Source organism: Canis aureus, chromosome 10 (assembly GCF_053574225.1).
Source record: "Canis aureus isolate CA01 chromosome 10, VMU_Caureus_v.1.0, whole genome shotgun sequence".
Lineage (NCBI taxonomy): Eukaryota > Metazoa > Chordata > Mammalia > Carnivora > Canidae > Canis > Canis aureus.
Window position 1 is genome coordinate 76,042,547 of NC_135620.1, and position 25,878 is coordinate 76,068,424.

Here is a 25,878-nt window from a genome sequence, read left to right on the forward strand (position 1 = left end):
TTTTACCTTAATCTAGATACAGGTACTTTATTTACAAATATTTAGATTAATAGCATCTTGTTACATCAAATGAAGAGTACAGCAGTCTGGATAGATCCTGTCACAAGAACAACGAAGACCCACCGTGACTAACTTTGGGAGTCGGGTATTGCACCTCAACGAGCGCCGTCCTCGGCTGTGATTGCTACCTGGCGTCCCGGTGGGGCGGCGGCCGTGAACACAGCAGCAGGTCATGGTCCCCGGGCAAGTCCCTTGTGAAGCAACAGGGTAAGAAGCAAAATGGGTCACTGTGACTCTTTAACAAAATATACCGACCTACTCCAGGAATCTCGTTTTTAAAAAAGTTAAACAAAGACAAAAATAAAGATGAGTCCACAAATTAACCAGATCCTATTTTCTGCACATTCCAGTTTTGGCTTTTATTTAACATGGACTATACAACACTCCAGTACTACCACATGTTTACAACCCAGAAAGCCGTATTTTTTATTTTACTTTAGTGTCTGTAAATAGGGATTTAAAATGTGTATTTTAAACACAGCAGCGGAGCTGAGTGAGTCCGTAGAACATACCGGGGTTTACCTCCTACTTCAGACAAGCTCAGTTCTCCACCTGAACCGTAAGCTCGATCAGGCATCAACCCAAAGATGCAAAAAACTTAGTAAACAGGTCGGCTGTCCCGCTTCCCTTGAGATACAGGATCCTTCCCGCCGCGAGCACCGAAACACCGGCAGAAGCACTTTCCCTTTTACAAAACGATTTATGCCAACAGGACATAAAACAGCCCCTCATACGAACAACGCAAGGGAGGTCTCCAGTCATTTCACTGTAGTGTTAAAAATGCACAATTTAAAATCCCTTAACAGCAGACCTGCGGTTCTGACTGTCCGGTACACAATCTCACCATTCCAAGAAGATAAAGGTATAAAAGCTTAAAATGTGCAATAAGAAACCCAGCCTTTTTTCTTTTTCTATACAGTAAGGCAAGAAATACAGCCTGTAATGCAAAATGTTTACAAAGAGAAAAGCAGGTTAGCACATTGTCGATTGCACAAGAACAGTTAAGAAAATCAGCAGGTAAGCCACAGTGCAAGGGTGGAACAGAATCTGCTAGTGTTAATCCTCTCGCGCTAGGAGGTCTCCCCAGCACCCGTCCCCAGGCGCGGGGCCGGGAGGACTTGCGAACTGCAGTCGCGTCTATTTCCTTGTGTGAAACGGAGGGAGTAACATGGTCACATACAGGTCATACTGTACAAACTGGTATTTTATACTGTTCCAATGCCAGTAATCAATTTATTTTCTTCATTAAAATAATATACACAGAATGTATTGTTAGTTCGGTTCCTTCAAATTTTATACATATTTACTTTCTGCTAAAGAGAAAAGGATAAAATGGTGTAAAAAAAAAAGGGATAAAGCTATTAATTAAGCACAAGAGAAAAGAGAAGTGGATATTTTCCCTGCGCAAGGCTGAGACAGAAGCAAACCTCCACGAGAAAAATGCCACCCACACAACAGGAGAACGTATCCAACGGAAACAACGAAAGCAGTTATAGAACCATTCTCTATCGGGAGTCGTTTCACAGCAATAAACGTATCGGTTACAACAGACATACTCGAACAGTAAAGATGGGGAGAAAGGCTCAAGATACCCTCAACTTAAACCAGACGGTAAGACGAAGCCTTGCCAAAAAGAGGGAAGGATAAAAATCATTGAAGTCCAGCATCAGTGCTCAGTGTGAATCATGTACTGGTGACATACCTATCACGAGGACAATCAAGGGGAAAAAAAGTCTAGATTTACCATGCAGGAGAGATTTATTACTCTACTTGCCTTTGATAACCTGATTACATCTAGTTGTTTAGCAGTTTAGTATTGTGTTAAACTGTTTTTACAACAGAGTTGTTTTTTTCTTTTTTTTTTTTTTAATTAAACCCAGTAAGATGTACAGAAGACAATGAGGCAGTAAAAAGAACTGCTTCCAACAGACAGAGGTGAAAGGTCAAATGGGAGCGACGGCAAAGAGGTCACTAGCAGCCACAGCCTTCTCTCTGGGGTTGGGGTTCGCTGGTTAGCCGGCCTCCCTGTGGGGCTGAAGGTTTGTGTTGTACGCCAGACTCGGCGGCATTCAGATCCAGGCTTCCGTCCTGAATGTTCTGATAGATCTTCTTGGCAGCCTCCAGGAAAGCATCTTCTACATTCTCCCCCCTACGAGGCAAGGGACAACTTTATTCGAGAATCACAGCTTTCCACAAAAGGTAAGACATTGTACACTGACCTTTTGCTAACCTTTCGTCAACTGCCATGATGTCTTCAACTTAGCCACTGTCATCTAATAAGAGATTACCAAGGCTGAGCTAAGAGAACAACACAGGGAAATATTTTCTGTGGAGAGCATATAAACGCGGTGCTAAGAGCCGTTTCTACAAACCCCATTTGGATAACCGGATGTGTTCTAATCATTACAATGCTTTACATTAACTTATGATGACAGTGAAGACGGGCCATTTTGTAAGAATAGGAAGGGACTCCAAATAGGAACGAGGTTCCAGATTTGTATGGTTTGACGAGCCAGGCATCGACTACGCTGTTCTTATCACGTGATGCCGATACAGTTGTGCTCGGCCACGTTCCCACTTCGGGTCTCTGAGTACTAACAACAGGGATGAAGCTAAACAAAAAGGGGCTAGCTTCTCACCATGGCAAGGAATTCTTGGCTTAATAAATGAACTCTGATGGGAGTCCTGGGTTCAACAATGGACATGGAATAACGATTAGAAAACATTAATTATGCTTCTGATTTTTCTTAGACATTGTTTCCTTAAGCCACACTTTTTAATCAGAAGTATTAAATAAACAGATTTACCAAGCTGGAGTCCAGGATGCCAAACTCAACCACAGTTGTGAAAGTCAAACACTTTTGAAATGCTAACACAATTTCATTTATTAACCTGAATTGGGGGGGGGGGGGGGGGCGGCGGCACAATCAGGGTACAATCTTTTAGGTGAAGTAGCAAAAAATACTACTTTTAAACAGGAAGCAAAGGGAAGCCTGCTTACTGTTTTTCCCACCATACACATTACACATTTACATATTATTATTCATTTTCCACATGTCTGGGTCTGGTTCTACTTTGAGAAGTTTGAATGTAACCGAAAATGATTAATTTTAGCCATACTTACGTTTTTGCACTTGCTTCAAGGAACAATAAGCCTAAAAATTAAAATTCAGACTATGATTAAGACATTTCACATTAAAAAAAAAAAAAAAAAAAAGACATTTCACATTAATTCACAAGGGCATTTTCTTCAATAACATCTGAATAAGAATTTCCCATCACCTATCAGTACTCCTATCACAGTATTTTACAGAACATTAACGTTAGTTTGAGAGGAGGGTGGGAGGCAAGGAGGGGCCCTTATGTTTGTCATTAAATACGTGCACTACCCCCCAACACGAAGGACCGTCAAATAGACACACATTTTGTTTCCTCATTCTTGAGATTGAAGTAGTTGGCATTAAAAGTGTCAAATAATCTACAGTACCAAAATCCCACCTTTCCTTAGACATTCTAGGTGTGACCCCAAAAAAGCCATTAAAAGTCTTAAACCCACCATTTTCTTCAGCAAACTGTTTGGCTTCTTCATATGTGACATCTCTCTGTGCCTCCAAATCTGCTTTATTTCCTATGAGAATTATTACCTAATTTGTGACCAAGAGAAAGACATCTTAAAATAAAAGCAACCATTTAAAATCAACCATAAAAATTCTGAAACCCCAAAATTTTTGACAAACAAAAAAAAAAAACCCAGCTCCATGGGCCTAAAAGGAAACCAAGTATCAGCAATCACCCAGCAGAGAGAGATGAGAATCATGAAGTCCATCCTATTAGGAGAGAGGTCAGCAATTATGTAGGCCATGGGTTGACAAACTCTGTAAAAGGCCAAAAGTGTGTATTTCAGGTCTGTGGGCCCAAATGGGGTCTCTGCATATCCTTTTTTTTTTTTTAATGACTTTTTAAAAATGTAAAATCCATTCTTAGTTTGCAAGCCATCCAAAAACAATACAGCCCATAAGCAACCCCTGGTCCAGGCCAAAGGTTCTGATTTGAGTAAGATCACAGAGGGTCTGTGGACAAGCTCCAGGGGATCGGAGGATCCATGAAATTAAGCAGAGGATGCTGTAACCAAGAACAGGAGGCTCATGGTTTTCCCCAGAGTCTCTAGGACCCTCAGAAAGTCAAACTACCAGTTCAGCTCCTCCAGGTAAGGCAAGTAGTGCTCAAATAAGACAAAGGGCCTTGTCGAAGGTCAGTGAGCAGGTGGTAGGAGGACATCAGAACCCAGGCAGAAACCCCCAACTGTGACCTTCAAATTCTGTCCTCCTCTCCACTAGCCCTCGCAGCACTAAGCTTGTAGCAACTGAAAACAAGCATCTGTTCCGTGGGGAAGTGTGGTGGGAGGAGGGGGTAGGGGGCACATATGCAGGGAGTTCAGATCCAAAGCAAAATATCACACACAACGACACTCACTTGGGAATCATTTATGTAAGTGAAGTTAGGCCAAAGTTAAAGGCAGCTCTGCAAAGTTTGAAGAAAAAAGTTCACAGCCTTGAAGAAACAGCTTTTTGATCTTTATGGTGATTTCAGGGGCCGGAGGGGGGGGGAGGGATTTAGGGATAAACTGTCTCTGTCTATATATAAACTTATTTGACTCCTTTCCCTTCCAAACAGATGTGGTAATCCAGGATGGTTTCAACCAAAAGTGATTTCCACCATTAATTTTTCTCATGTTGAAACTACAGCCCCTGGGCCCACCTGTTTCCAAAAATGATGTCCAATGTCCACTGTATCTGAATGTAAAAACCCTGAGCAAGAACACCTAGTGTTCTTGCAGTGTAACGAACGTGAGCATTCCTCAATGTGGACAAGGGCCCACTGAGGAGGGGAAGAGGCTTTTACATGGAGTCTGCTAGTCTTTTAAAGAAGAAGGTAAAACAAAACAAAACAAAACAAAAAAAACACTTTAAAAAGGAAATCAGTTTGTTTCTTAAATCAACACTGAAAAAGTCACAATGGCCTAGTACAGGGCCACCATAAGACAAGTACTCAAAACAAGAAATGTTTTGTATGTCAACTATACTTCATAATAAATTTCAAAAAAATAACATTGAACTGCACATTTTTTTAAAGCTTTATTTGAGAGAGAGGGAGAGCACAGAGAGAGAGTGAGGGAGAAGCAGACCCCAGATGTGGGGCCTCATCCCAGGACCCCGAGCTGAAGGCTGACGCTTAACTGACTGAGCCACCCAAGCACCCCTGAACTGCACACTTTAAATGAGTAAATTATGTTAATCAGATCTCAACAAAGCTGTTCGTAAAAGGTATTTTTTTTTTAAAGAAGTTTAAACATTTGCTGAATGGAAACACTGCCTCCTCTCCAAATTCCTTAAGAATTTCCAAGCGGTGATTCCCATCATTCTGAAGGCAGACATAAAAGTGGTGCGTGCGCTAACCAGACGGAGGTACAAAATATACCACCACCAACATGGGGAAGTATGTAACTTATACACAGAAACTGAAGGCTATGTTATAGGAAATATAATACTTGAGCTGGACTTGAAGAGATTTTCTTCTGTAGGGGAGCAAATTTATCCATCCCCAGATATACCTCTTTGGAATTACTGATTATTTTAAACTGACTTGTTTTTAAGAAGCAGCAGACACAAGTGAAGCTCTGGAAACCCAAAAGTTATGCTTCAAGAGACATCTACATTTACAAGAAAAATCCCCAACTGTAAGGGCATTTCCCTCTCAGTACCAGAAGAGGGGGTGGACTCCATCTCCAGAAACTTGTAACAACTGTCAATTTATTTCTTAGACAAGCCAGAAGAATCCTGAAGGGCAAGGTTCTCCCGCCCTAACAGTTTCTTCTGAAGATCTGGTAAAAGTCAAAGAGGCATAAGTGAGGCAGGAAGGATACGGATGATTTGTCGTCATATTCCTCTGAGCACCCTCTACAGTGAGTTTTGTTTCTTTTTAACAGATTTCTTGAGAGAACTATAGAATCACAGACAAGAGGACAGCTTCTGTACACCCGTTACCGAGCCTCCTAATAGCAATGTATCACAGGCTCAAACCCTGCAAACTGAGGGGTGCAATTTATGTCCTTACTCAGATCTCACCAGTTGTACACCTGTGTGTGTGTGTACAGTTCCATGCAATTTTATTTCAGGTACACGTTTGAATCCCCACAATCAGGATACAGAACTGTTCCATCACTAGAAAGAATGCTCTGTGCTGTGCTCAGGGTACACCACTCATACCCTTCACCCCCACTTGCTAACCCCCTGGCAACAATGCTAACTCCTCTATAGTTTTGTCTTTTTGAGAATGTTTTATAAATGGAATCCTACAGTAAGTCATCTCGTAAGTATAACTTTTTCACTCAGCACAATGCCCCTGAGACCCATCTAAATTGCCGTATGTATCATTTCATTTCTTTATAAAGCTGAGGAGTGTTTTTTATATTATGAATGTATCAGACTGTTTAATCATTCACCTACTGCTGACCATCTAGGTTGTTTCCAATTTTTGGCTACCGTAAATAAAGCTGCTATGAACATTTATCTATAGTTGACCGTATACCTACCGTGGGTTTAAGGGGATAATGGGTATGAAGCCAGGATAGGTTGCAGGCACAGTCCCTGGCTTTATAAATCATGTTGGGGCACACCTGGGTGTCTGGGTCGGTTAAAGTGGCTGATTCTGGATTTTTTTTTTTTTTTTTTTTTTTTCGATTCTGGATTTTGACTCAGGTCGTGATCTTAGGGGTCATGGGACTGAGCCGGAGTCAAATCCACACTCAGCAGGGAGCCTGCTTAAGGATCCTCTCTCCCTCTCCCTCTCTCCCACTCACAAGCTTTCTAAAATAAACAAACCTTTACCCCCCCCCCCCAAAAGGGTAAATCAGGGCAGCCTGGGTGGCTCAGTGGTTTAGAGCCACCTTCAGCCCAGGGCGTGATCCTGGAGACCCGGGATCGAGTCCCACATCGGGCTCCTTGCATGGAGCCTGCTTCTCCCTCTGCCTGTGTCTCTGCCTCTGTGTGTGTGTGTGTGTGTGTGTGTCTCTCATGAATAAATAAAATCTTTAAAAAAAAAAGGGGGGGGAGGCAAATCATGTTAACTTTTAGTACAATTTATTGCTGTTCCCTGATAAAAGCCAATCTTGCCACTGGTTACCTATTTATTCAATCAGACCTCTGCTAGATGGTGAAGTACAAAAGCTAAGTGAGCCACAGGCCTTGGTCAGTCACAGCTCAGTGACTTTCCTCACTTATTCCCGGAATGCCCCCTTTAGCATCTACTAAAATCGTGCTCACCTCCACAGTCCCAGCTCAAACACCACTTTTCCTGCAAAGCTGGTTTCTCCAGACGGCGCTGCTTATCCTGGGCACTTCCAGCCGCGCACACACACCAGTTGCTCTATTTCTAACTCCTATTTCACTCTGCTTCTCAGCACAGTTATTTGTATACACACAGCTATCTCCTTACTAGGCCATTAACATGCTGTGGGCCAAGGACCCACATTATCTTTGGATACTGAGACTCCACCATGGTAGCTGGTTTTTAAAACCTCAATATCTTCTCAGTCTGGCTAAGAAGCTAATTTTTCTTTTCATTAAAAAAAAATCTTTTAAAATTTGCAATTTGAAAATATAGCACAGTAATGGTTACTTTCCAAATCTATTTTTAATTATTTACTGAAGTATAGTTGATTTTTTTTGTTAAAAAGAAAAAAATTTTAATTAAAAGACTAATTTTTTTAAGCAGGCAGAACTCTATTCTTCACTGAAATTTTATTGAGATAATTGTAGATTCACAAGCAGCTGTCATGAAATAGAGATCTCTATACTTTGCCCAGTTTTTCTTCTAATGGTTAATGTTTTATGAAACAAATGCAGATCCCTTTTAAACTGATTATTTCAGATTTCATGGTCTCTACCGGACATAAAATCACCACCTCATTCCTAATTTTTTTTTTTTTTTAACCATAAACACGGACAAAAACCGAAGATAAGATGCAAAACCTGGGGTAATTGTATTGAAAAAAAAAGTTAGCTTCTCTTCAATTACTCTAAAAATTAAATATTCTCCCATTCTCAGTACTCATATACAAAAATCCTACTAGCAATTGACTCCGTTTGGGATTAGCATAGATCTTAAAATTTTCTGTATAATAGATTTTATTCAACTTACCGTATTTGGATTGGTGAGATTCCTTGCGTCTGTCAACCAACTGCTTAAGTGGTTATACGTACTTCTTCTGCAAAAATTAAAGTTTACATTTGTGACTACTACATACAACTGCCATTTCAATTTTTTAAAAAATAAACTTCAAATAAATATGTGTAATAGTCACTTTTCATCAAAACCTGTGGAATGTAAAAACATAACTTTCTAAAAATCTAGCCAAATCTATTATTTGTTTTAAATAAATAAATCAACATCCAACAGCTTTGCTGCTAATCACGTATCAGAAGTAAACTGTTTACATTTAAAAGCACATTCCTGAACAGACCAATAAGGAGGCGAGGAACAACAACAAAAAATTAACAGAAACAATTCTGAACTCAGAATTTCCCATCTGAAGTAAAAACTAAGATTATGTGTAAATCATTTATATTTTCAATCACAAAATGGGAGAAAAAATACCAAAATGTCTAACAAATGATATGTTCAATGGCAAACATGTTTGCATCTGTTTTCTTCAAATTAGAAACTAAGACGGTCACCTGACTACAGACCTTTCTTCCAAGAGAAAGTTAACTATGACAACAAAAACTGGCTTGAAAAAGGCACTTTATCTGACTGGAAATTCAAGCCCCCAGATATTAGAGTGAGTTTATTCTAACTTTGTACTCTTATTTACCAGCTACTAAATCATTCTGGGATTCAGACTACCGTATTTCTCCACTTTCTCCAAGCAAGAGTTTAGAAACTCACAGGCTCATTTGCAGCAGTCAAATAGGCCCAAAGAGAGCAAGCAAATCCAAATATTTTACAATCTTATAGATAGCAGAATATTAATATTTATAAGACTTCACCAAAGGGGTCAAATAAAATTTTTGAAAGTTAAAAATGTCTGATTTATATACAATCACAGAACACTAATCCATCTTACTCATTTAACAGGTGAGGAAACAGAAGCCCACAAAGACTTGAATAATTTCAGAGCCAGGCCCTGAACCCTTTACGCACATAGTGTCCTCAAAGTGTTTCAAATTTAGCCTTGTGAATATACTCCATGAACTCCAGCTGCCAGTACCCATATAAAGTTGGATATTCCAAACAATCCTTTCCCAGGGGGAACCGAAAAGAAGTTGTAAGATTCTCTTTTTACTGTGCTAAACTATGTTACACACAAATCACCACCTAACTGTAAAAAAAAAAAAAAAAAAAAAAAGTCAAATAAATAAAAGCAACATTTCCCCAATATTTCAAAATTTTCTAAGTAAAATCTTCTAATGGTCAAATATTTTTAAAAAGCACAAGCCGTATCACTTTACTGTTCAATATTTGTAGTACTGGCCTACCTTGCTTTTACACGATATATTTATCCTACTCTGTGCACAAAAACTTAAATAGCACAAATCCAAAAATATTTATACTGATTTTGATACGTTTTAAAATGTCAAAGCTGGCATCAAGAGTGATTTACAAACTGCCACCACTTTGGTAAACAGAAAAATCTACACATCCTTTTAAGTATCAAGATCACATAAACTATATTATTTACATGTGTCCATAACCTCTGCTAATACTTCTAGTAATTGTTCTATTAACCTAAAATTCACCATTATGTCAAATCTATAAATATAGTGGCATCCCAATATTCATTAATTAGTGGTAATAGTGCTAAAAAAAAAAAAAAAGGTGCAAAAACATCCCTGACTTTCCAAGGATGTTAAATGACACACCAAACAACTGCTATAGCCAAACTGCCACGATAAACTATGCTGTCAATTTAGGAAGTATCCTGTAACAATTATATGTAATGCTAAAAGTAAAAATATTATTAAAGCAGAACTTTCAACTTTGCAAAATGTCAAGGAATAGAGAAAAAAGCAAAAAATCAGTGTCATGGATGCAACATCAACGTCACTATGAAATATATTAATAAAGCATGTCTAAAGCCTGAAGTACTTTTTTTCAGTAATATTTTTACTGGGATATGATAAACATACAATAAAAGCTCATCCTTTTAAAGTATACAATGTAGCTATTTTTGGTATATATCCTAAAGCTGTGCAATGATCACCAGTTTCTAATTCTAGAACATTTTTATCAACCCCAAAAGAAACTCTGTACCCATTAGCACTCACTCTTCACCCCCTGGCAATCCACTTTCTGTCTCCATGAATTGGCCTATTCTGGATACTCCATGTGAATGGAATCATACAACATGTGGCCTTTTATATCTGGCTTCTTTCACTTAGCAAAATGTTTTCAAGATTCATCCACTTTATAGCATTTATCGGTTTCTTTCCTTTTAACGGTCAAATTATATTTCATTCTACCAATACACCCGTTTGTTTATTCCTTAGTTGATAGACATTTGTGTTGTTTCCACCAGAAGTACTTCCGATGACCCAGACACAAATTTTACCAAAAGTATTTACTATGCTTAAAAGCTATGTTTAAAAGCAAACTATATACATACATCAAATCCTCACACTGTAGACCTTAAACTTCCACACTGTTACATACCAATTATATTATTAGCAAAGATAGGGGTGGGGAAGAACACAAGCACACTTGCACAAAGCAAAACAAAGTACATTTTGATACATTCTTAAGTACATACCACCACATTTATATTTAATAATAACAGGGTTTTTAATTATGCAAAGTCTTCGGGAATGCATCCCTCATTAGTATGTCCTATAGAGACGGACAGGTTCTTTAATATTCTTCCCACAAAACTATTTACTTATCATGTTACAAGTTGCCAGGCTAGAGAGAAGAGGATTAAGGCTATTTCAGTCTGTTTTGCCCTGAGATCGCCCAATTCTGAAACGCAATGAACCTCAAAAGCAGTATAATTACAATCAGCCACTATTGTTATTCTAAGTCCACATTTCCCAAGGTGTTCCTCAATAAAATAAGCTTAGGAAACACCAAACTAAACCAAGTTAAAGAATTTTTCTACTGGGCAGCCTGAGTGGCTCTGTGGTTTAGCGCCACCTTTCAGCCCAGGGCCTGATCCTGGAGACACCTGGAATGGAGTCCCACGTCCGGCTCCCGGCATGGAGCCTGCTTCTCCCTCTGCCTGTGTCTCTGCCTCTCTCTCTTTCTCTCCGTGTCTCTCATGGATAAATAAATAAAAATATTAAAAAAAAAATTTCTACTGCAGAACTTCTCAGGAAGAACTACTCAGAACTAATATGTTAATGAGTACACTGTATCGTGACTCCTGAAGAGGAAACAGTATAAAGCATTTCCCAAAAGGTAATACACTTGAAAGTCTAATTATCATTTGGTCCCACTCACCTATTCCTACCTCCCCCCCAAAAAGTAAGACAAGAGGGACTCCTGGGTGGCTCAGCGGTTGAGTATCTGCCTTCAGCTCAGGGCGTGATCCTGGAGTCCTGGGATCGAGTCCCGCATCGGGCTCCCTGCATGGACCCTGCTTCTCCCTCTGCCTGTGTCTCTGCCTCTCCTCTCTCTGTGTGTCTCTCATGAATACATAAATAAAATCTTTAGAAAAAAAAAAAAAAAAAGACAAGAGTCACACCACTATAAACTGGCACTCTGCATTAGTATGAAAGGTGATCCAATTCATTTTCTAGCTTAGCACCATTTAAAGAAGTGGCACCATTTCCCCTGTGTTCTGAAGCCAAATATTTATGGTCCAGTTTTGTTACTTTGTATCAAGTGCTTTTAGTTTCCAGAAATAGCCAAGCTGAAATAAATTTAATCTTACTACATGAAGTATATAAACCATATCAATCCATTTTAGAAAAAGAATTTAAGTAAATGAATACCTTAAACACCTTTGGATGCAAGCATAAGAACTTTTTATAATCTACCAACGTTGGATTAGCAAAACTACTTAATTCCTTCCCTGACCTTATTTTGAAAAGATGTCAACTTTAACACCAGAGCCTGAATAGAGTGACTCCTCAAGGCTTGCGTGCTTTCTACTGACGTGAAAAGAGCAAAGTTTGGTATAAAATATTATTTCACCTCAAATAATTGAACTGATGCTGCTTTTCAGAATAGTATTCTTCTATTAGCTCCACCAGCACCTCCTAAAGTTTTTCTTCAGCCATATCCACTTTCAGAAAAGGAAATCAACATGTTACATGGAGTCTTACACAACAATGCAGAGAAGAAACCATAAAACCAAAATGAGCTCATTTATAATCACATAATCACAAACTAAAGAATGCCTAATTAAAAAAAAAAAAAACACAAAAAACCCCACAAAAAACACAAAAGAAAAGATTTCTTTTCTCAAGTATGAAGTTTGAAAAACTATTAATCTCTTACCTAGTGATATCATACACCATAAGCGCTCCCGCAGCTCCTCTGTAGTAGCTTCGTGTAACAGCCCTAAACCTCTCCTGCCCTGCTGTATCCCAAATCTGCAGTTTGATTTTCTGGCCACTAACTTCAATTATTCTTGTACCAAATTCAACACCAATCGTGTGAGGACAATCAGCCATAACTGTCAGAGAAAAAAGAAATAAGATCCACTGGATAATTAAATGACTTAATGCTTGTAGGCTATAAATAAACTAAAACTAGCACTGAAAAAAGCGAAAACTCAGAAATCCAAGAAATCTGACTGGATTAGAACAGGGGTCAGCAACCTTCTGTAAGGGACCAAATAATAAATATTTAAGTTTTGTAGGCCAGAGGTCTGCCACAACTACTCAACAGTGCTACTGAAGCACAAAAGCAGCCAAAGACAGTAAGTAAAATAAACATGGTTGTGTTCTAATAAAACTTTATTTTCAAAAATAGGCAGTAACTGGATTTGACCCACGTGCTATTGTTTGCTGACCCCTGGCCTAAAATAATCTGCTAATTAAAAATATTTTGGTAAGCTCTTCCTAACACCAACATTATGCTATTTAGACTTCTGACAATTATTACATATAACAAACCATTCAATAAAGACTCTAAAAAATATAAAAAAAAAAATAAAAAATAAAGACTCTACAAGTTGTCAAATTTTTATCCTGGTAAATATTATCAGTATCTCAAACAAAAACACATTTAATATATACTTACAATTACATATTGGCAAGTTACATATGTCCAATCCAATAGGACAAGTTTATTAGTCCTTTCCTTATAATTCAGCCACTGAAAACCTTAAACCCACTATTCTCTGGTACAAGTATGCAGACTGCTAGAGACTTCATAAAACTTACATTAAGAAGAAAAAAAAAAAAAGCCATAAAAATAACTTCAACTATATGGAAACAATTTCAACTATATTTAGCCTATCAGTTACAAAAAATAAGATGAGATGGTCTCTTCCCTTACCATCCAAAACAGAGTTGTACTTCAAATATTAATCAACCAGTACTGGATACAGAAAGAATTTCATTTAAATATTTTCTAATCTATTATTATTTAGTTAATAAATAAATGATACATGCAGCAAATTAATAATTTCTATAATGGAGACTTAGAAAAAAGATTATTTAAATTTAACATTACAATATACATTTTTTAAAATTTTCTACCACTATAAAAAAAAAAACCTAAACAACTCAAATTATATACGGTACATAAATTAATACTCTATACATACAGGTGTATTTCATTTTATATGCACCTATTTAAAAAAATTTCACTCACTAAAAACAAAACTTATATTTAAATATTTCATTCTACCAATACACCCATTTGTTTATACTGAAAATGTTACTTTTTAAAAGGTAGGAAAGTCTGTATACTAGAAAAAAAATAAATAAAAAGTAGGAAAGTGAATGTAAGTTTAATTTATATATTATTTTACCTATATATTAAACTTACATTTTTTTTCTGTAAATTGATGAAGTAAGCAAGATTTTCCTACTCCCATGTCCCCTGTTAAAAAAAGAAAAAGTTTCAAGCAGCAATTACATTTCTCAATTTTATACTCATAATTATATGCAAAGATTGCTATACCCCCTACCATATCACATCACAAATTTCTGGGACACTTGAAAAGTTTTATTTCATATATATATATATATATACATATATACATATATATATATATATATATATATATATATAAATAATGAGTCTGAACGATACTATAGGTCACTTTTCAGGGTGATGTACAAATGGACTATTGCCAACCTAGCAGGGACAATTAAGTTATAAATTATGTTAGTAAATAACATATCAGCTAGGAGGTGCTTTTTAAAAAAGAAACTTTTAAGAGGAGCACTCCTTACTTTGAGCTGTTGAAAAATTTTGTATTGTTTTTTCCCTTAATCCATGCATAAAAGCAAAAGAATTCTGGGAATAACACACACAGGGCAGCATATAACAAGCAAAAACAGTTAAGTTTGGGAAATCTGACTAGATCCCATCTCTTCTCATATTCCTTATATTTCTTATACGATTCCACAAAAGAAGAGCATGTGCACTATATGAAAACCACAAGAGAACAGATGTCCTCTCTGACTATACTACAGCAATTTAACCCCTGGTGAAGGAAGTATTATCGTATAGTCACATGAACTCACCATTACACCATACCATTCTAAATATGAAGAATTAACTAAAAAGATTACGTGTACTTTCAACTGAACTCTTACAACTAGACCTGGGTAAACAACAGTCTTTTAATATGAGCAGTATCTTGAAACTTACTTGAAATAACCACCGATATTATATTTTGTGTATATTACACAACTACTCTGAGTCAATGTTAGCTCTATCAATTTTTGGAATCCACAGGGCTCTGATGGCTTTCACAATATTTTTTGGAATGTTATCCGTGCTCCTAGGAAATTAGTCCCATTTCCAGGATTAACAAAGCTTTCAGAAAGACCTCAAGAACAATCTGTTTCACTTCAAAAAGTCCCCACCATTGTACTACAGGGCCACAATGCAAGTACGTCGTTACCGCAAAAATAAATATTATTAAAGGAACTTAAATTTTGCAGTTAAAAAAACAACAACAACAACACTCACTTCTTCTGGAATGCTATGTTAACTATTAGTATATAAGTATTTCAGATAGTAACTTTCTTTGTAGAACAAGAGCATAAGTTAAATAGACTTACCAATAATAATATATTTAAAGATGTAAGAGTAGTTGTATGGTGCAGTTGCCATGGTGGCACTAAAAACAAAGAAAACTGTGTTACTTCAGAAGGATATATGCATGTTTTCCAGCTGATCACTGTTAGACTTTAAAGACATAAAACACAGCATTCTGATTATAAACAAAATGTTGTTTATAGTTATATCATAATTACATTTTCCAAATTGATAAAATGCAAAAATTCTCGTGGATGCACATTAATATTCTCATGTGTTATCCACAGAAATACTAAGAAACCATAATATCAGAACAATTCCATAATTTCACTTTAGGGAATATCCAGTAAAAAAAGTTACTCTGGAAAATTTCAAACAAGGAAATCTTTATAACTTTGAATTAAACATCATTATAAACAGCTCTCCCCTTTGAAGTCCCCACCCTTGTCAACTGATGAAGTGAATTACTGATGGCCAACTTGTTCAGAACTCTTTGATTTTACAACAGCGTGTTATAAAAAGTAACCACTAACTTAAAAACACAAAATAACTTTTTTTTTACTACTTTAAATCATAGCATAGCATCCAAAAAGACCAACTATTTCCAAACCAAATTACTGCCAGAATTAGATAAAACCACATGAAACTGCTGTTCTTATACATTTTTAAAGTCAGTTATTTGCACTTTCATACGGCTCAACCCAATAAAGGATATGAAGATTAACAATGTATCAAATGCCTACTATATACTACTCTAGAAGCTAAAATAATGGCCTAAAATTTAATTTAGGATTGTAAAATTTTCAAGTGTATGTATTAGAAGATGTTTAGAAAGATCACAGCCTATCTTTGCCCTCAGATGGACTTAACCTAAATAATTCCAATTTCTTTCTACTTTTAATGACTTAAAAAAAGAAAAAACTCCCCAGTTTATCCAAATGAATGCCTTAAATGTGTTAGACACTGTGCTAAGTGCTAGAAAAACAAGAGGTAAATTCTAATACTGGTAATAACTTCCAGTAACGTTTATTCTCAAACCAGTTCTCAGCTTAAGATAAAAATTACTCGCATGCTCACACATATATAAAGATTTGACCCCATTTTTAAAAATTTGATTTCCAATATTTTAATCTGATTTTTTCTATCATGGCCAGTTGTCACACTATACAAGCCAGACATTTGATATGATTGCAGAAATTCATTTATTAAGGCTAACAAAATTACTATATAATAAAATTTAACCTATAAAAAAGTATTATTTAAAACAAGTGAATTATTGTTAACAGGAAAGAGAAAGTTGTTAATTACAGTTAAGTATTAGACAATCACTTCACACAATATAATCTTCTCACTTAACTATAAGGATTACATTTAACAAAAGCGGATGCCCTGCTACCTATTCCTGCTTGACATGTAGCACTTTCATAATCAGTCTTCAACATCACTGAAAACTCCCTTAACCAGTTTGTTCAGGAAGGGAGTTTCTCTAGTTAGATTAACTGATTCTGAACACCATCAAAATTTTTTTCTCTTTTCCCAGACACTAGGGATGCAAAACTTTTAAGAATGAACTTGGTCCTGAGGCTAAAATTGGTGTGGGTTATTCACCAGATATCCAAACCAGATCCCAAACACAAGGAAAAAAAATAATCTTTCACAATAAAAATGTTAAAGATTATTATGTTCTTCACCTGCATTCTTCCCAGAACCCTATAATTAATTTTTAACTTCTTTTTTAAGCTCCTCTTTTCCCATTCAAACTTGAGGAAAAGGAATTAGTCACCTTAAAATTAGTTTCTTTTATGCTCTTCCTCTTCTGATTTTCCCATTTCCTTTCTCTCTTCTTACCCAAAGCTGTAGCCATACACACTTTTTGCTTCCTTCCATTTTATTATGTTAAAACCAAGGCCTCTAACAATTCTAATTTCTCCTTGAAATGCTCTAAAGGTTAATCATAAAATTATAAGCCAATTCTAGTTGTATTAATTTGTGTACTTGCTAATTACCACAAAAGCATTTATTAAATATCTACAAGATGACTAATTTTAAAACATTTTAAAAAACTGCCAAGCATTAATTAGCATAAACTATTCCCAAATAAAAGACAATGATCACTTTTTCGGAGTAAATACTAGTACCCTGTCTTCACCTCAAAACACAACTTTCTGGTTCAAGTTTCTTAAAAATGAACCCTAAAGGCAAAGTTAAAAGGGAAAGCTACTCAAGTTTAATAATTTCAGTAGACAATGAAAGGCAGAAAATATCTAGCACTGTAGCCACTAACACAACAGGTCCTCCCTCTCTTATTATAAGCTAAGATACTAGCTAGGTTTAAATATACTCCCACAGCTTATTGGTAACATTCACTCAAAATTATGTATTTACATTAAAACTATATTGGAGTGGCCCCTTTTAAATATTAACCAATGCTTAATTAGTATTGTCCTAAAAAAGGATTTCTCAACATCATTTCTTGAACATGAATGAAACATACCACTGTTAAGGTGAGGAATGTACTTTTTACCCAGATTTGAAAGAGGAAAAAAGTTTTCTATTATCTAAGAATGCTTTTTGCTTTACTCAAAAGTCAAAAAAAAAAAAGGGGGGGGGAGAAAGGGGGTAAAAACTGTCGGTCTAGTTCAAATCTCTGAAAACATGAGTTCATTCAACACTAAAATCTCCACTAATTAAAAAACCTTGATAATATTTCATAACTTGTGCACAGCTACTGGTGAAATTAAAATGTGTTTTCCATGTGTTAGAAAAGTATGAAAATAAAATTCATATGCAGATAAGATCTCCTTCAATGCTTCTGGTTTCCTTATGTAAAAAGTACTCCTTGCAGACAATAAGCACCATTAAATACAGATGAACAACCTGCAAACTAGTAAACAATTGTTACAGTTACCATTTATTGAGTACTTAATATACACCAGGGCAATGTGCTAAACATTTTACATGCAATCTCAATTAATCCTTACTACGGCCTTATAAAACAGTGACTATAATCCTCATTTTACAGATGAAGACTCAACAGGTAAGTAACATGTCCAGGTCACACAGCTAAGTGGTCAAGCTTATACTGAACCTAAGACTGTTTTTAACTGCAGAGAACCCCCTCTTATTCACTACACCATCTGGCCTCCTTCATAGTTAAGGGATGCACCATGAAACCCTTTGGTGGTACTTTGGGACACAGATCTTTCTCACTTGGTACTAATATAATACTTCAGTCTTAAAAAATTATATTTAGAGGATATAATCAGGATTTGTAGATATGAATGATAACACTAATTCAAGTTATATCCACTTAAAGTTTCTGAAGGTAACATTTGTTTAGAGTAAACCGTGTGATGATCATCAGTACTTTTCCCTTCATATAATTCTTACTTAATTCTCACAACTCTGCAGTCATTATGTCCATGCAAAAACTGAAGAAATTGAAGTTTAGAGAAATTCATTAATTTGGCCTGTGTTACAAAAATAGTAAATGGCAGAGCTGGAATCTGAACCCAGGCCTGACTCCAAAGAACATGATTTTCTCTAAGGCGGGTTATTAAAAGCATATATGTATGTGGACTGATATACATACATATGTAAACTGATAAAACCAAAACAGGGTGCCTGGGTGGCTCAGCAGTTGAGCGTCTGCCTTCGGCTCAGGGCACGATCCCGGGGTCCTGGGATGGAGTCCCATATAGGGCTCCCCACTGACAGCCTGCTTGTCCCTCTGCCTGTGTCTCTGCCTCTTTCAGTGTGTCTCATGAACAAATAAAACTTAAAAAAAAAAAAAAAAAATCAAAGAAAAATGGAGGATAATTACACGAAATATTTAGGGTCAGGCCTTACTATCACTGCATGTAAAACTTAGCACTAAACTTCTTGTCAAGACTAATGATTACTACATGCATACCAAACACTGATGATTGTGGTGTAGTCCCTTTAAATATTAACTATGCCTAATACTCCTTTAACAACAGATTTTTTGAGATTAACATTAAATCTTCAACACAAGAAACACCCTTAAGGTAAGGAATATATTTTAAAATGGGGTATGCTACTGCATCAAACTGCATGTTTTTCACTTAACAAAATCATGGATCCATTTCCAGGACAAAACACAGAGATCTACATGGTTACTAAATACACATTAAAGACAAATCATTGTTGCCCCCAAAATAAAGTCGCATGGTCTCCATATAGTTAGATACATCTCCAAATGAAATTAAACAGATATATAAATGACTGTATTTGAAATGTGCATGCAGACGAGAAGGTTAAGGACCTTTCATACACTCTGCTTACAAGAGTCTGAATTGCCACATTTTTTTGGGAAGTAAACAATATATTTTAAAATCTTAAAGATAATCCCAATCAACTGTGACCAAGAAGTAGCCTACAGATACAAGATCTTCAATCCATAAGGTTATAGGTCCAACTGCATCTAATGCAGCAAACAAAACAAAACCCAAAACCAAAAAAACTGGAAACAATCTATACTTCTATCAACAGGGAAATGACTAAAGTATCATGAAATAACATGCTTCTAGTTTAAAAACCATTCAGAGATGGATAATAAACTTAAAAATATATCCATGATTTTTAAGTGGAAAAAAAAAAGTTGATAGAATTTTATGCAGTGGCATATCCCATTTTTAAACACACACACATACACACACTCTCCCTCAAACCTGTATACAGATAATATGGAAGGATACACACCAAATTGTGAAAAATGAGTATGTGGACTGAGAAGAAAAAGGATAGGGAGAAATTATTAACTTTATATAACTCTATTAACAGTGTAAGCATGTGCTATATTCACTGGTGATATTCTAAAGTATTCAAAGTAGATAAAGAACTATTCTAATACAAAACAAACAAGAATCAACAAAAACAAGCAGCGCCTGGGTGGCCCATTCAGTTAAGTGGTCAACTCTGGACTTTGGCCCAGGTCATCATCTCAGGAGTCGGCTTGAAGATTTTCTCTCCCTCTGCCCCAGCCCCAGCCCCAGCCCTACTCACATGCCTTCAATCTCTCTAGAATAAATATTTTCCAAAAATAAAATAACTCCCATTCATAATAGTTCCAACATTACTTACACATTTACAATAATATGGGGAAATTCATAATAATATGGGGAAAGTCAATCATATGATCGGCCTCAAAAAACACACTCCGAAAATTGACAGCATTTTTTCTTTTTTAATACCTTGGCTTTTACTGTGTTCACTCAGGCACTACGTCTGACTAATCCTCTCACAACCATTAAACGGCTATTTTATTCTACTTCTTAGGACGAACGATGCTACGACGTAATTTTTACATAACTTATTCAAGACAACACAGGACAAAAACAACCCACAAAGATTCCAGGTGATTTACATTCTGATCCTCATTATTAACATTACTAAGCTTGGTTTGGGGTTTTGCTACACGTAAGACGTCTCGTTATAGACACAGAACTGGACCGAGCGCCCAAAAGCACTGTGATCCCAACACGGAAATCCTTGTTGAGCATCTGCGAAGCACAGAGTCTGCGTGAGGCTTGACAAGGCAGGAGCGACCAAGAGGAGCGTCGCGCCCGCCTCCCGGAGACTTAGCGGCGGTCGGACTCGCTAACAGGCTGTGCCGGGGACACAGTGTAGACCGGTGCTGTGCTCGGGGAATCCGAATGCGCGGTCTCAGCAGTAACGCAACCTCGGAGAAGAGCCCACCCATTCTGACCTCCACTTTAAAAAACTCACTCTTGGCAGGACAGTCAATGTCACATCTTTGCATCAACTAATACAAGAAAAAGAGCCGGGTTTCTACTGTGCCACGAGCAGGGCAGTTCTGCCGTCATGGCCGCAGCCTAGGAAGAAAGTGCTTGGGCGCCGCAGCCGTGCTTCAAGGGCAAGAACCAGCCAGGGGCCCGCACCTACTTTACTACAAGCACTAAGAGGGCCAGAAACGGCCAAAGTTTCACTGATGAAACGTGATGTCTGAAGGGAACGGTCCTCAAAGCAACGTGGCGGGGGGGGGGGGGGCGACCCCGACACTCCCGGGACCCCCCCGCACACGCTGGAAGCTACGCCCTCAAGTTCCGAGGCGCAGCCCGTCCGCGCGCAGGCGTGTCTCGGCCGCACCAGACGTCCCGGGCTCCGGCGTCCTGCCTGGGCCGAGGCCGCTCCCGCGGAGCCCTCTCCTACCGCGGTTACGTAAAGACGCTCGCGGCGGGACGGGCCCGGGCTGGGTCGTCAGAAGCAGAGACTTGAAAGACGTCGCTTGAGCCTCAAGAATCTGGGGCCGTTCGGCTTTAGAGGAGCCTCCCGCGGCCTCCCGCGACCGCCTTCCCTCCTCTGCAAGCAACGTCTGACCTTACACCCGCCCTGCAGGTGAGGCGGCGAGGCCGGAGGGCGCGGGGGCTCGCGGCGGGGGGCGCCGGGGGCGGGGACGGCCCACACGGCCCGGACCACGGAGGCGCCGCCGCGGCCGTCCCGGGCGGACGGGGACGGGGACGCGGACCTCGCAGCCCCCAGCCCGGGCCCGACCGGGCCAAGCGGAGCCGGCGCAGTCGGCGGCCAGGTCCACCGGCGACGGGCTCCCTGCTCCGCCGTCTCCCCTCCAGTCCCAGAAACGCTCAAAACCCACAACTTTTTGTCGCCTTCACGGCGGGCCGACGCCACCCAAGCTCGGCGCCGTCCGGGCCGCCCCGGCCCTCAGCAGCCGCGGCCCTCAGCCTCCCCGGCCCTCAGGGCCCTCAGCCTCCCCGGCCCTCACCGCCCCGGCCCTCCGCCGCGGCCCCGCCGACAAGGACACCGAGCCCCGCCGCGCCGGCGAGGCCTCCAGCTGCCGCCTTTGTGCCCGGGCCCACGCGGGCCGGCGCCGGGGCCGGGGCTCCACGTCCGGGCTCGCGGGGGCGGCGGCGGCCGGCCGCACACGCCCTCGCCCGCGCCCTCGCCCGCGCCCTCGCCCGCGCCCCCGCCCCCCGGCCGGCCCGCCCGCGGCGCCCCCGCCCCCGCCCCCCGCCCCCGCGCCAGGCGGCCGCGGCCCGACGGACGCTGCGGAAGGCCCGGCTCACCTGGGGGGTTGCTGGTGGCTGGGCAGCTTTCCGGGCGGGCGGGGGGCGTCAGGACGAGGAAGCGGGCGCGGCGGGCGGCGCGGGCGGGCGGGCGGCGCGGGCGGGCGGGCGGGCGGGCGGCCGGGGCCCCGGGGGCGGCGGGCTGGCCGACGAGGTGCAGGCGCGCCGGCGGCAGCGGCGGGGGCGGCGGCGACGGCTCCGCGGCTCCCTCAGGATCTCCTCGGGCAGGTCCAAGATGGCGGCGCTCCCTGCACAGGGTTTCCTGTCACCCTCGCAATGGGCCGGACCACAAAAGAAGCGGGGGGAGGAGGCTGCGCGCGCAGCCGGCGGGGCCCGGAAGACGGCGGCCGGCCCGGCCTGCTGGCCACGCCCCTTCCCCGCCGCGGCCCTCGGGACTCGCCGCGCGGCCGCCGAGACCCGCCCCGCGGGCGGCGGCGCCTGGAGGGGCGGAGGGCGGCGCTTGTGCGCAGGCGCAGCGGCCGGCGCCCGCTTCCCAGGGGCGCTCCTGCGCAGGCGCGCGCGGCACCTGCTGGGGGCGGGCCGGGGCGGGGCGGGCCGGGCTCGGCGCTCGGTGGACCCCGCGGCTCCCGGCGCTCCGGCCCCGGCCCCCGCCCCCGCCCCCGCCCCCGCCTGCCGGACACGCCCGCGCCGCGAGCCCCACGCCGGGCACAGTCTGTTGCGCCCGCCCGCAGCGGGGCCCGAGGGCGCGACGTCCCCGTCCCGCAGCCGCAGGAGGCTCTTGGCCCCATTGTACCGATGGCGAAACTGAGGCTCGCGTCGATCGAGCCGGGGGCCCGGGATCCAGCAGCCGGAACGTGGCGCTTCCCGTTGTGGGTCGCCTCTGCCCTCCGAGGGGCCCTGGGACGCGGGGCCCGAGCACCCCAGCACCCCGGCGCCTCCGGCCTGCCACCCTCCCGGAAGGCCCTGCGCAGCCGGCGGCGGGCGGCCCTCGGGGGACCCCAACGCCCGCCTGTGCCTGCGGAGACGGTTACGGGGATCGCCTGTTCCTGTACTTCTGTGTTCCTATTGTTAGCGTTTTACAGCTACGTTGGCGTGGAGAGGGATGTTTTAATGTCACACCGCACGACACTTTCTTTAACCTGGAAATTCATCTTTCCTTCCTGACTTTCAAAGCACTGAAGACATTTCTGCGGGTCCCCACGAAAGCATCGTGGGCCCCAGGCTCGGTGCTTCCGGTGGCTCAGGTAAGACGGCCCTGCCTCAGTTTACCCAAAGGAAGCTCAGGCTCTCTCGGCAGGAGGAGCTTTCAGAAGCTGGCTTTGCCTCGGCGACGGGACACTTCCTTGGAAAACCGTATGGCAGTTCACACATGTCTCATTTTCAGAAAGACCCGGCTGCGAATCCCTGATCTTCCACTTACTGATGACCCACGGCTGGGCACGTCCCTTGATTTCCCAGATCCGCAGTCTTTTCTGCAAAATGAGGATGATGATACCTATCACCCGTGGGTCCTTGTGAGCGTTAAATGAGGTGATATACACAAAGCGCTTGACATACGCGTTTTTAATACGTGGGAATGGCTATTAGGTGATAATCCGATATAAGGTTATGTTGAAATCCCTTCTGGCCCTGGAGGTCTATGCTTCTATTCCTGTATTCTTTATTTTTATTTTTTTAAGATTTTATTTATTTATTTATTTATTTATTTATTTATTCATTCATTCATTCATGAGAGACACAGAGAGAGACACAGGCAGAGGCACAGGCAGAGGGAGAAGCAGGCTCCATGCAGGGAGCCCGACGTGGGACTCCATCCCGGGTCTCCAGGATCACGCCCTGGGCTGAAGGCGGCACTGAACCGCTGGGCCACCAGAGCTGCCCTTCCTGTATTCTTTAATTCCAATAAGCATACTTTGTGCTCATGATTCAACATCTCTGAAATCAAGAAATTTGCAAAGGAAAGAAGGAAGCTGTGAACCATTTGGCATCACTTGTCCAGCTGTGAGCTTAGGTCTGGCCAGAACGTTTCACTATATCCACTTGTCCCCTTGGGTTGAAGACCTTCGTGACTAGCTAATGCTTCTTGCACACTCAGTGTGAAAGAGGAACTGACCTAAGAATCATGTATATTTTCTTATTTAATCTCTGCAACATCCCCGCACAGTCATTTTATGAATGAGAAAACTGGGTGTCACGTAAGTCAAAGACTTTGTAAAATACATAAAACTTGGCAGTGCTGGGAATTCAGGCACATGTGACTCCGGAGCCCCCATCCCCGAAGCACCGTTGTATTCTTTATCCCTTATTTCCTCTTGTAGCAGCTTAAGCGCCAATCCCTGATTGTCACTTCAGTCTATGTGAAGACACTGCACCGGATGCAGCATCGACAAGCGTTGCCGTGAATGCAGCGTGCCTAGTCCACGCTCAGCAAGTGTTGAGGACTGTAGAAATGGTCGATGCTTGTAATAAGTCACAGAATTTTCAGAGGAGAGATTGTGTGTGACCAATTGCAACATAATTAGAACTGTCCATTGGATGCCTATCAGGGTTTCTAGTTAATTTTTTTTACAATTTTATTTATTTATTCATGAGAGACACAGAGAGAGGCAGAGGCACAGGCAGAGGGAGAAGCAGGCTCCATGCAGGGAGCCCGACGCGGGACTCGATCCCGGGACCCCGGGGTCACGCCCTGGGCTGTAGGCGACGCTAAACCGCTGAGCCACCCAGGGATCCCCTAGTTAATTTTTTTTTAAGGCTGCTGCTTATGTGAAAAGAGACGTATAGACGAAATAGCGAGTGCAGCGCTGCTTGTAAAAGACTAGAGACCAACTCTCACCAAAGAGCTGTTGTAATACATTTTAACCTACCCACACCGTGGAGAGTGTGCAGCAATTAAAGACTGAAGCACACATGTGTGTCCTGATATGGAACAGCCTCTAAGAAATACTTCAAATGAAAAAAAAAAACGAGGGAGAAAAGCAAACAGTCTGCCAAGACTTGTTCAACTATGAAAGGGGCACGAATATGTATATGTGTGTAAATGCACATCGAGAGGGGTTTTTCCTGTTGTCCTGAAACTGCTGCTGAAGCCCAGCTCTGAAAACCGAAACGTCCATAAGGAGCCCACTGCCGGTGGTTGGAACTAGCTCTCTCCCAGGAGGACATTTGAGGAGCCATTGTTCGGGAAACCAGCCCTCCTGCCAACCCCTACCTCCACCCTGCTACTCCCCACCTCTTCTCCATTCCCATCCTCTCTCCCCACAGACAAACCATCACCCCTCATCAGTGGGAAAAATGGAGAGTTGAGAGGGAAGTCAGGTTTTAGGAAAGAACAATGCTCTGGAAAGAGGCTCATCCCTCCCTCTCCCTCCGTGGGGGGTGGTATCCCTTCCTAGGGGCGAGGGACGGGGGCTCCACGGGATCACCAGTGGAGCTTGGGCGTGCCTATAGGAAGCGGAGGCTGGCAGCCCCCCAGGTACCCATTTGGCCATTGGACTTACCAATATGCTCTGCCCCATTGTACCCTTGGCAAAGGAAAACACGAGAGCGAGACCACATTGCAGGGGCTTCGGAT

General features: G+C 41.5%; 1 protein-coding gene and 1 long non-coding RNA gene across 4 annotated transcripts in view; one reads left to right on the top strand and one right to left on the bottom strand.

The window, feature by feature from the left end:
- Positions 1-22,442, bottom strand: RAB14 (RAB14, member RAS oncogene family). The gene is made up of 8 exons (XM_077913133.1): positions 22,344-22,442; positions 15,303-15,361; positions 14,056-14,109; positions 12,556-12,733; positions 8,260-8,326; positions 3,617-3,704; positions 3,185-3,215; positions 1-2,209 (listed from the first exon to the last, which is right to left on the bottom strand). The coding sequence occupies exons 2-8, from the start codon at positions 15,352-15,354 to the stop codon at positions 2,032-2,034; spliced, it is 648 nt and encodes a 215-aa protein (XP_077769259.1). The 5' UTR covers positions 15,355-15,361; positions 22,344-22,442; the 3' UTR covers positions 1-2,031.
- Positions 20,712-25,878, top strand: part of LOC144322772 (uncharacterized) — an 11,383-nt gene continuing 6,216 nt past the window's right edge. The window contains exon 1 of one of the 3 annotated variants that reach the window (XR_013388423.1): positions 20,712-21,657. This is a non-coding gene — a long non-coding RNA (uncharacterized LOC144322772). Of the gene's footprint in view, positions 21,658-22,978; positions 23,835-25,878 lie in introns of those variants that run through there. The other 2 variants (XR_013388424.1, XR_013388426.1) reach the window with 2 other exon arrangements.